The sequence below is a fragment of the Otolemur garnettii genome, unplaced genomic scaffold, assembly GCF_000181295.1.
Source record: "Otolemur garnettii isolate 467f Iridium unplaced genomic scaffold, OtoGar3 scaffold00006, whole genome shotgun sequence".
Taxonomy (NCBI): domain Eukaryota; kingdom Metazoa; phylum Chordata; class Mammalia; order Primates; family Galagidae; genus Otolemur; species Otolemur garnettii.
Window position 1 is genome coordinate 29,701,218 of NW_003852401.1, and position 12,645 is coordinate 29,713,862.

A 12,645-nucleotide genomic window follows, 5' to 3' on the forward strand; every position below is an offset into this window, starting at 1 on the left:
AGGGAAGGGGAGGGGAGGGGAGGGGAGGGGAGGGGAGTACAAAGCAACATCTGATCCTTTGCTGTGGCCCTCTTCTTTTCCGGACTTTCTGTCCATACAAACCAATCATTAACCACTGGCTTTGATATCCTTTACTTTCATCTTCTTTCTCACTTGGTATACAGAAAATAGCTAATTTTTCCTAGTTTTTTATCATCATTAGTGAACTTGCAGCACACTTCCCAAGCCTCCCTCACTTGTTCTCCTCTTTAAATGTACTAATTGGGCTAGCGTTCTTTCACTCCTTTAGGTGAAATTTTCCAATTTTAAACCAAGAGCTTTCTTGAGTTGTTAAAATTTCCCATCTTTGCATGCCTGTAACTTCACATCTTGAAGACACAAGGAAAGACTCATCAAATGAACTGTTGAGTCAGCTTCCTCTTTGATGAACAAACATCTTCTGGATCCCCTGAGCTGGGTCCTAAATTCATGGGCTGGTTTATTACTCACATATATTTTAGTTTTATCATTTTTACTAATGTCTGCATTACATGAATATATGTGAGCATACTCTACAGACTAGTTTATACAAAATTAAAGGTACAAACAAGCTGCCAAATATCTTGTTACTTTTCCTCTATAATCAGTTCTTTTCAATAACAACTTCCAAATGGAGTCGTTCCTTATCAATATATGCCTTTATAAACTGTTAAAAAATAAATAATGGAGAGCAAAGGAACGTTACCATTTTCTTTTTTTATTCTATCCCTTCCCTTCACCCCCAGATTATCATTTTTCTCATATCACATGCAGATCTATCTGATAAAAAACTTCTTCAGCCATCATGGGTAAATTGTTTTATTGAATCTGATTAAACTATCAATGGACTCAAATAAATATATTTACTTTCATATACACATACACACACAGTCGTATATATACACACACATATAAAATAATTTTTTAAATCAAGAAAGAGAGCTAGTTGTTTGCTTAAGGACTTTTCTGGCAATATTAAGCCAAGTACCATTACTAGTTGTACCAATTATAATAAACTCTTTAAAACTGAAAAAGAGAGCAGTGATATTTTAGTATAGATTTTTCCTTTGCCAGATTATATTCTCTTCTTGATTCATAATCTGTGATCTACATACTCCCTTTCTTCTTAAGTTTATCTCCAATATTTTTCCATTTCATATCTTGGTCTGCTATTAGGTATCCAGTCTCTTGTGTTTTATTTAAAAATAACACTTAGAGTTTCTGGCTTTTCAAATGCTGTCTGACCACTGCTTTAAATATTTCAGGCTCAACTTGACCTTTGAGGAACCTTGATGAGTAATTTTTATCAACTTCACTTTTCCCAGATTCTTCCTGACCTCGGGCCATACTAATGTGTCACAATGATCCTGCCTTACACTTAAGTCATAGTTACCAACCTACAGTGTGGTTCCTACATTATTCCTTAGGAACAGTTGGGTCTGGGATTCTTAATTGTCTGTCAACAAAACCTATTAAATCTAGCACCAGGGGCTGAGTGCAGTGGCTCACGCCTGTGATCCTAGCAGTCTGAGAGGGCAAGGAGGATGGACTGCCTGAGCTCAGGAGTTCGAGACCAGCCTGAGCAAAAGCAAGACGCCATCTCTAAAACTAACCTGGCATTCTGGTGGGCACCTGTAGTCACACTACTTGGGAGGGTGAGGCGGGAGGATTGCGTGAGTGCAGGAGTTTGAGGTTACTGTGAGCTAAGAAGCCATGGAACTCTCCTTAGTGTGACAAAGTGAGACTCTGTCTCAAATAAATAAATAAATAAATATATATACACATATACATACGCGCGCACACACACACACACATACATAAATACAACACCCATAAACTGGCCAACCAACTTGAAATACAAAAAAACCAATATGTATACTTTCTACCAAATGTGACTTTCAGTTGACATCTTTTCCAGAAAATTGTATTTTCATCTGAGACCTTTTATTTGCTTTGGGTCACACATTAGCATGTAGAAATGTGCTGCGATGCTGAGCCATATCGCAACCACATTTTGTGGTTCTGAAAGAGTCACACCATCCTGGCTCTGATCAGAATCAGAGGCTAAAAACGACTGAACCAGAACTAGCCTGATTATCACATTTGGGATCTTTCCCTTTGAAACAGATTCGATGCATTGTTCCATTCTGACCACCAAGAACAAATTCTATATGGTTTAGTTTTCAGGGATTAGACTAACCACCTTAGTTTAACTTTTTTCAATGAATCATACTCCCTGCCAAACTTGGAACCTTTTTCAACATCTCTCTCTACTTTTTCTTTTCTCTTTCTGCAATTCTAACAGCAATGAATAGCCATAAGAAAGAAAAGGATCAACTCGTTTGGCATTTCAGTAAGATAAAACCACAGCCATGTAACTTGAAACTACAGAATAAATGTTTTATCCAAGATCCTAATACAAACGTTTAAAACTTCATCTTACATGTGTTACTAGAGAAAAGAACACGATATGGTTTTGCTTTGGCAAGATATGTGTGAATGTGAGCCAGCTCTACCTTGCGCTGTTATCCAAGCAGAGGTATTCCCTGGGGTCAGCGGCACTAGAGTTGGTCGTTTTGACACCTTTGTCGATAAATAAGCCAGCCTGAAAAACACAATAACAAACTTGAATGAACAAGAATCTCAAGTTACATCTACATACATAACGATTCCTAAGAATAAGTTTCAGTTTATCACTGTTACCCAAAAAGTGGAGAGTGGAGGAATAAATAGCAATGGTCATCGTACTCATTCAGTCATTCAACAAATACTTATTTAGCACCTACATTGTGGCAGGCTCCAAGTATTATGTATTAATTAATAAAAAAAAAATAGGATCCTTGCTGTTACTAGCACAAAAACTAGCAGGAAGACATGGAATTTAAAAATTACTAACCTATTTGATAAACGTTATGATCGAGGAAGTAGATAATGTTTTGTCAGAAAAGAAAGGCACTCAAATGAGGTCTTTTCATGGGGGAAATAAGTGGATTAAAGGGGATGTTTCCTGAAAGAAGTGACCTCCAAAACTGGAACTGTCACTTTGGAGAGGAATCACCCAAACAACAGAATAGGTTGGAAAAGGTGGGTAGAAGCAGCTGACAAGCCAGAGAAAAGTACTCAAGGGAACAGTTTGTACAAAGGGCTGGAGACAAGAGTGAGCGTGGAACATCCGAGAAAAGATACCCTGGGCTCACTGGGAAGCACGCGTGGTGGGAGGAGAGGTCAGGAAGAAGGCTGAGAGGAGGAAACGTGGGGTCCTACAGAGGTAATATGCTCTAAAGACACCAGGAGTTTAACAACAGCACCATAACCAACTGCACTTTAAGAAGAAAAATGATGTTAGCTACAAGATGGGTAGGGGAATGAACAGCCAAAAAAAAAACAGAAAGAGAGAGAGAGAGAAGAAATGTAGGAGGAGACGATTTCAGTAATCCAGAAGAGAAAAATGACCTAGACTAGCACTAACAGAAGAAAAGAGGGTGAGAATTCTCTACCAGGTAGAACTGATATCATTTAGGAATTGATAAAACGTCTAGAGGTGAGGGAAAGAGCAATAAATACATCTATTTACAGTTTGGGCAACTAAGTGACTAGGGGTTTCATTCACTGAAACAGTCAGGCAGGAATAGGTCAGAGCCTAAAAGAAAGGATTTTAGTTTTGAATTTGTTTTATATATATGTCCAAGAGACATTCAAAGGGTACTCAGAAGAAAGTAGAGTAAATGTGACCAATCTGGATTAGAGATAAATTCAGGAACTGAAGCCACAGCAGCTGGGGTGTGTACGGGTGTTTGAATTTGAGAGATCCCAAGATGGCAGGTTTATTACTGAAAACGCCACAGGTTCAATTTCCTCTGGCTATATATAGTATTATCCTGGATAATCATTTCCAAATTCAACAAATTAAAATCTAATCATTTGCTTATATTATTTAGATTACTAAATGTCATCATGGTATATGACATCAAATTAAAATGAGGTGCTTTTATTTATTTTTTTTTTTTTTGAGACAGAGCCTCAAGCTTTCTCCCATCACAGCTCATAGCAACCTCCAACTCCTGGACTCAAGCAAGTCTCCTGCCTCAGCCTCCCAAGTAGCTGGGACCAAGGGCGCCTGCCACAACACCTGGCTATTTTTTTTTTCGGTTGCAGCCATCATTGTTGTTTGGTGGCCCGGGCTGGATTTGAACCCACCACCTTAGGTGTACGTGGCTGGCGCCTTAGCCACTTGAACCACAGGTGCAGAGCCAAATGAGGTGCTTTTTATACCACTTATAATTTTAAAAATTGGAGGATTTCTACTTTGAAATACTACTTTTAATAATTACTTCCCTTAGGCCAGGAGCTCATGCCTGTAATCCTAGCACTCTGGGAGGCCTAGGTGGATAGATTGCCTGAGTTCACAAGACCAGCCTGAGCCAGAGCGAGACCTCATCTCTAAAAATAGCCAGGTGTTGTAGCAGGCACTTGTAGTCCCAGCCACTTAGGAGGCTGAGGCAAGAGAATGGCTTGAGCCCAAAGAGTTTGAAGTTGCTGTGAGCTAATATGCCACAGCGCTCTACCAAGAGTGACAAAATGAGACTCTGTCTCCAAAAAAAATTACTGCCCTTAATCAACTATTCAGCTCACATAAATGATAGCTCTGCATAAAGTTCTTTTCCTTAAATCTTCATCAATTGACTCTAAGCTCTTCAAATTATAACATACTTAGGTATTTAAAGGATCTTCTGAGCATCAGAAATGGAAAGTTGATTTAACTTTGGTGTGGGTCACCTCAAGAAAAGGGATCTGGACATTACATACACAAAATGAAAATCTTCAAGTGCCCTGAGAACACAAATGAACCAAATATATTTATCACCGGGAGCGGAGGGTAAGTGCCACATATCACGGAAACTAGAGCTCCTAAACGGCCTTTAGGTGGCTTGATCTGGACCATCTTAAATTAGTTCAAACATTTTTAAGCAACATCTCACTATTTATGTACTTAGTATTAAATGCTTCATAGGACACTCGACCAACCACTGTGAATGAAGAGTAGAGAGGAATTATACTTATTAGCCCCCAGAAGCCTATTATCTAATGTGGACATCTCTAGAAACAAGCAATGATATGAAAGATTAGAAAGAGGTAGGAGGGAGGGACGGAAAAGACAGAGAGGATGGGGACACATGGGTCACGTCCATTGTGTAATTACTGAGATCACATGGGCCCAGGTGTGCTGCACATACATGTGTGTGTCTCAGTGGGATGCTACACATACATTGCTGAGCTCACAAGGGTTAGATGTCTGCTTTTTTTTTTTTTTTTGAGACAGAGCCTCAAGCTGTCACCCTGGGTAGAGTGCCATGGCTTCACTGCTCACAGCAACCTCCAACTCCTGGGCTCAAGCGAGTCTCCTGCCTCCGCCTCCCAAGTAGCTGGGACCACAGGGCACGCCACAACACCCGGCTATTTTTTGGTTGCAGCCATTATTGTTGTTTGGCGGGTCTGGGTTGGATACAAACCTACCACCTTAGGTGTATGTTGCTGGCGCCTTAGCTGCTTGAGCCACAGGTGCCGAGCCTAGATGTCCGCTTTTATAAATCACAAACTACTCTTTCTGATGACAAGTTCTACCCAGACTGACATTTCTCAGCTATAATCTGCTAGGGTTTGAATGTATCCCTCACATGGAAATTTAATCCCCAATGCAAAAGTATTGGGAGGTAGGCCCTAATAAGAGAGAGCTATTTAGGTCCTGAGGGCACCATCCTCAGGAGTGGATTAGTGTCAATTATAAAAGGGCTTGAGGCTTCAAGTCTGATCTCTCGCCCTCCTGCATCCTGTCCTTGCCCTTCCTCCACCCGAGGACATAGTAACAAGGCCCGATGCAGACACGGCCCCTTGATCTTGGTCTTTCCAGCCTCCAGAACTGTGAAACAAATAAATGTCTGTTCATTACCAATTACTCAGTCTGTGGTATTCTGTTATAACAGCACAAAATGGACTAAGATACAAAGGGAGGTTGACCCTTTACCTCGTGTATCATAGGTACTGATGGTTAAAATTGAAGAACCTACCTTAAAATTAGAATGGACCCTGTTGTTATAAAATATACCCAATGGAGTGAGTTCTGGTTTTGCTAACAGCTGCAATCCAGTGGATTCCCCTGTAGGTTCCTTGTGGAAGAGATACCATATACCTGCATCCTATAAATGAAAGGGCAAAATCATTAAAAGCCTTATTTTATAAAGCCACTCTAAGAAACACCCTTCAAATTTGTCATTGTTTCAGGTTCAGAATCGACTATAAAAAGTGCATACGTAATTCACGATGGATAGCTTAAAAACATTTTGAAAAAGTTGTGCAGACATCTAGCACCCCAAGTCAGTTTTTTTTTTTAATTTAATTTTGCTTGCGGGAGATGAGACAAAAGATAGAAATCATTGGCTAAAACCAAAACTTACATTCAAAACAACTTTCCCATCATTCCTACTTTAAAAAGTTATACAGTATCAGAACCAATCAGCTTTCTATGTGACCAGGACAGCACAGCCATTAAGCGATATCGTTTTCTTCTGTTTATTCCAAACCTGATCAAGAGATGAGCCACGCCCATTCAACAACTGTCCACCAACAAGCAGAGCTCACTGACTTCTTTCAAACCATTCCAGTGCCTTTCCTGTCCCGAGGCAAACTTTTGCCAAAGAAAAAATAAAAAAATAAAAAACCACCACATGTATGAATCAGGATGCTGTCTTCGTCTGGACGCTGTCTGTTCACTTTCAGTGTTACTGACCCAAACAGGAACAGGATGGTTTAAAATTTTTTGACACTCAGAATGAGACATGAAAATGGCAATAAATGTTCTTAATTCTAATGGCAATTTTTAATTTTATACTTGAATTAAAACTCAGCTCCAGGTGAAAGACAATTTCACATGACAGAACTTCGACTAAGAGGTTGTTAAAACTTCAGCAGTGTAAAAGCATTACTTCAAACTCAGTGCTTGTTCAGTTAGTGCCCATGCTGGGCCCCGGTGTTCATTAAGGCTAGTTTGGAACATTCACAGCCTCATAGGAAATACAGAGATAAACGTAACATATGTAATAGGCACTATATTAGTGGAAACAAAGTATTGGGAGTATAAAGGAAAAATGAATTGTGGAAACCTTGTCTATCTACCCCACAAGGTGAATGCACTATTAAACCTATTTCAATGATAAAAGTTTACAAATAAACTTCATAAAACAAGCTACTCTGAAATATGCTTGTCGGCTCAACTTTCGGGTCCAAAAGAGACAACTCAATGGAATGAGCTGGATTGTCAGCAAGAAGACTCGTTACCATAACCTGTGAGCTGAAGCAGGGCAGGCCCTCCTCGCAGGCAGCGGAGTTTGGGGAAATGGGGGTCAGGGACGGTGCCAGGAAGAGGGTAGCAGCTGCTTCCTGGTCAACACTGTGGTGTCCAAACAGGTAAAAGGAGCTTTGTGAAAGGCAGTGGAAAGGTACAATGAAATAACGGTTGGATTGACTGGGGGAGGAAAGCCCTGCCAAAATTCCCTGTGCTGGAACAGTTTTTCTAGAGAGAAAAGAAACAGCTCACAGAATGAAAGTGAAGAACACACACGAAATGTTTTCTGCTTTTCTCACACAAACTGCAGCAAAGGTATCCAGCAGCCTCACCCCACATTTTTCAGACTCTCTCTCAACTTGCTTTCATCTTCAACCCCTGACTTCTGAAAAGACGGGAAAGGAATCTTTGCCCTGCCTGTTAAACTGTAATATAATACAGATCAGATGATGATAACGGATAAGGCTGTTTAGCAACCTCTTGGTCATCTTTACTCAAAAGCTCGCTTTCCAATTAGAAAGTCTCAGCACAAAATCCCTCACAGGCTCAATATAAATTTTGTGAAAAATGGCTCGGCACCTGTGGCTCAAGTGGCTAAGGCGCCAGCCACATACACCTAAGGTGGCGGGTTTGAATCCCCAGCTCGGCCGCCAAACAACAATGATGGTTGCAACCAAAAAATGGCCAGGCGTTGTGGCGGGCACCTGTGGTCCCAGCTACTTGGGAGGCTGAGGCAGGAGACTCGCTTGAGCCCAGGAGTTGGAGGTTGCTGTGAGTGTGATGCCATGGCACTCTACCCAGGGGGATAGCTTGAGGCTCCGTCTCAAAAAAAAAAAAAAAAGAAAGAAAAATGAATGAATGAAAACCTGAAATGATCAAATGCCCAGGTCTTGGCCCTGTCTAATAAGACCTTCAACTGCCAGGGACCCTCAGGTTATGTTTTGAAGGAAAATAACAGATGTGAATTGAATCATCACCCAGTGATGCCTGGATTCCTGTTATCTCAAATAAATGTTCCCTTCAATTGATCTTTTACTTCGTCTTAGGAAACAATGCTAGGAATTTCTTGTCTTTTTAAAATTTTAAATGCCATACTGTGCAAATATGAATATTATTTGTACAGTTTCCAGCACAGTTACAATCTAAAAAGTATAATGTCTTAAAAGATTCATTTAAAGTATAAATTAGTGTTAAGCCACACTCAGTTATAAATGTAAATTTCTCCAAGTTTTTCTGGGGGACATCTCTATCATCCAAAAAAAAAAAGTTTATTTATTCTCTTAAAAATTATTCTTGTATGTGTCTTAAAAAATTCATGGTATGTAGTTGACATTAGCTGCTCTTTTCTGCAGTTTTTGGCCGGGGCTGGGTTTGAACCCACCATCTCCATCTCTCCTACTCCTTTGAGCCACAGGCACCGCCCGATGTTAGCTGCTTTTACAAAGGAGATAAAACTCCCAGGTGTCTATCAATTTTTGCATTTAACAAAAGGATGTGCACCTTGACCAAAGTGACAACCATCACGTATTCTACAGAATAATCCACTCTCAGAAAGAAAAGCTGAGCCTTGCTTTGTTCATCAATACTAGAAACAAATAATCAGTTTGACTTAAACGTAAGAAGCCAGAAAGATCATATATCTTACATCACAGACGCACGCGGGAGATGACATAACCTGAGAGATCAGCCAACGTCATTTCCTCCTTTCGGCACCTGTTGCATTATACTTAGAGACCCTAAGTGGCACAAAGGATTCAGAGGAACAACAATAACAAGCTCCACCATATCCTGCTCTCAGCTAAACAAGTAGTAGCAGAAAACAACGTCCTGCTTGGGCCACACTGGCACATATGCCATTACATCCACGTCAAGCACAGGATTCATGAACAAGAATAACCTCCCCAAATCTGAACATATGTGATACTATTTACCTGTGAGCCTGCGGCCGCATTATTGATCAAATGATTGTTGGGATGCGCAATCCAGAAAGTTGAAACAGCCCTGCAAGGCATTTTAGAAAGTGATTTATAAATACTCTTCCTGGAAAATCCCACCCGCCAAAAACTTCTCCCAGAACATCTTCCCCAAAAGTCAAAGGTCACGACCATCAGACACGAGCTTTTGTCTCCACCAGCTACTCACATACAGTCAGTGGCAGGCACAGGGATGTAATTCCCGAACACTTTATCCCGAATGGTGGTGCACATGGAGTTGTTTCTATCAGTGGGGAGGAGGGTGCCAGGCTTGGTGAGGAGTCCCAGATTGTGAAACAAAGTATTTCTCTGTTCAACACCATCTTCCAAAAAGAAACAATGACCTAGTGTGTCAAATCCAATAGTGTCTTTTATCTGTAGAAATACAAGTGTATAATGTCATTGGTAACAAGATTGATGGTGATTTAAGTAACAAGAGCTATTCACTGTAGCATGTGGGGTACCAATGCAAAAAGAAGTTTTTTAGTCTTAGTTGAACGGGCAACATGTCAGGTTTTATTTCTCTCTGGAGAGGATAATTTGCTTGGATCTCACAGGGGGAACAAATACAATGAAATGAAATTTAATAAGAGGATAACTGGAATGTTAAAAAATTAGGCCTCCTTCAGACAGAAAAATCACAGAATTCTCAGTGACAACTGAACAGAGCATGTGACTAAATAGCTTCCTTATATCAAATGGAGAAGTCGTGAGATTAAGGATAGCTAACACTTTGATGAATATGCCTCAACACAACGTAAGGCCACTTACCAGCAAGCCATTTGTCCCATGCACAGTGATGCACCTTGAGAAGCTGTGATGGATGGACAGGCCGTCCACAGACGTGGGGTGTCTGTACCCTCCCTTCTGATCCACGTCGCCACACAGGTGAAAGTGAACAGGATAGCGCCCCAGCTGCTGCTGCCCCATGTGTTTCATCTCCACATAAGAAAGATGAACTGAAGTAAAATTCTTCCTTATCTGCAAGACAAGGAACTAAAATCAACCTGATCTTCTTCAGAACAGGAAAGTGGTTAAAAAAAAAAAAAAATATATATATACACACACACACACACACACACACACACACACACATATAGTTTTAATAGGAAACATCTTAAGGAAAACATATCAAAACACGTATTTGCTTTTGCAACCTGTTTTTCTGGATTCCCAGTTAATAATTTAACAAATACTTCTTTATATAATAAGCAAAGGCTTTAAGACCAGCTCTGGTGGCTCATGCCTATAATCCTAGCAAGCTGGAGGCTGAGGTGGAGAATAGCTTGAAGTCAGGAGTGTAAGACCAGCCTGGGCAAGAACAAGGCTGTCTCTACTGAAAATAGAAAATTAGCTGCTGATGGCTTGGTGCACTCAGCCCAAGAGTTTCGGGTTGCAGGGAGCTCTAATCACACCACTGCACTCTAGCTGGGTGACAGAGAAAGACTCTGCCTAAAAAAAAAAAAAATGCTTGCATGGGGGTCCAACCTTTTAGCTTTTCTGCATCATATTGGAAGAATAAGAATTGTCTTGGGCCACACATTAAATACACAAACAGTAACAAAAGCTGATAAGCAAGAAAAAAAAAATCTATGCATAATTTGTGTGATGTCTGCCACCACAGATAAGCAAGAGTCCTCATGTAATCCACATGCAGCCCATGTGGGTTGGAGCCCTCTGAGAGTCATTTAAGATTTAAGGTATCCAAGGTACCCTCTAGGGTGCAGCGCCTGTGTGGTTCAGTGGGTAGGGTGCCAACCCCATATACCGAAGGTGGCAGGTTCGAACCCAGCCCCAGCCAAACTGCAACAAAAAAATAGATGGGTGTTGTGGTGGGCGCCTGTAGTTCCAGCTACTCGGGAGGCTGAGGCAAGAGAATCACCTAAGCCCCAGAGTTGGAGGTTGCTGTGAGCTGTAATGCCACTGCACTCTACCAAGGGCAATAAAGTGAGATTTTGTCTCGAAAAAAACAAAAAAGTAGCCTTTAATTAAGAATAAATGCAAATATAACGAGAAAAACTACAAAAATGATCCCTGCATAGTTGTTTTTATTTGTTCAAATATTTTAGGGCCAGGTGCAGTGGCTCACACCTCTAATCCCAGTACTTTGGGAGGTCAAAGTGAGAAGACTGTTTGTGGCCAGGAGTTCAAGATCAGCCTGGGCAACACTGCAAGATCCTGTCTCTTTAAAAAAGAATGAAAACGTGGGGTGGTGCCTGTGGCTCAAAGGAGTAGGGCACCAGCCCCATATATTGGAAGTGGTGGGTTCAAACCCAGCCCTGGCCAAAAACAAACAAACAAACAAACAACGAAAACAAAACTCCAGTTGTTGCTTTTATCAGTTCATTTGGTAAAAAAAAGAAAAGAAAAGAAAAGAAAAATTAGCTAGGCACAGTAGTAAAACCCTATAGCCCCAGCTAGGGTGCAGTGGTGTAATCATAGGTCACTGCAACCTCGAACTCCTGGGCTCGAGGAAGAGGCTAAGACAGGATGGTTGCGTGAGCCCAGGAATTTGAGGTTATAGTGAGCTACCATCACACCACTGCACTTCAGTTTGAGGAAGAGTGAGATCCTGTCTCAAAAACATTTTTTCTCTTCGGTCATTCCCAGTGTCATCTTGTTATTTTATTCCTAAAACCTCCAGTTTGACATTTATTTCTAAATCCTCCCCAGCCCAGTGTTTTAGTTAGCAAATAATATTGTTTTCTTCTGTTCTTTTTAAAAATTCCTCTGTGATCCGAAGTTTGGGCACTCTCAATATTTTTAAATACTGGATTTTCAATATATTACTAAAAACAAAGGAATAATTATAAACAACATTTCAGAAATCATTGCAACAGAATTGTTGTTAACAACCACGCAGCCAACTCAATGCACAAAAAGTGATTTTAAAATATATGTAACCTTTCTTCCCAGAAATACTAGGCAATTAAAAATAGTAGATGCTCAATATTTTTACAAAATATAAACCAAATAACATTTTTACAGAAACGTATTTTATGTGTACATGCTACTATTTACTCTTAGTAATATCATGTTTTTAAAAGACTCAATGATTCTTTCAGAAATTGCATGCATGGGTTACCAAGATCCTTTGATTTTTGTCTCTGTATAATTTGCTCCCCTCAACATATTGATTTAACTCTTCATGGAACAATTCTTAACTGGTTTGACTACAAGTCCAGGTCAACCAAATGAAGATAAAACTTTTTCTTTTAATTATCTAAAACTTCCTCATTGTTACTAGAGAGAAATAAAATAGTAAAATATGATGTTTTAATATCTATATTTATTTCATTCTAAAACTTGAACTTT

General features: G+C 40.2%; 1 protein-coding gene across 1 annotated transcript in view; it reads right to left on the bottom strand.

Moving 5' to 3' along the window:
* Nucleotides 1-12,645, bottom strand: part of TMEM2 (transmembrane protein 2) — an 82,957-nt gene that overhangs the window by 34,575 nt on the left and 35,737 nt on the right. Inside the window, exons 8-12 of the mRNA XM_003782948.2 lie at nt 10,102-10,311; nt 9,500-9,705; nt 9,289-9,358; nt 6,084-6,212; nt 2,535-2,623 (exon numbers count right to left, since the gene is read on the bottom strand). Coding sequence (XP_003782996.1) covers nt 2,535-2,623; nt 6,084-6,212; nt 9,289-9,358; nt 9,500-9,705; nt 10,102-10,311 — 704 coding nt within the window. The remainder of the gene's footprint in view (nt 1-2,534; nt 2,624-6,083; nt 6,213-9,288; nt 9,359-9,499; nt 9,706-10,101; nt 10,312-12,645) is intronic.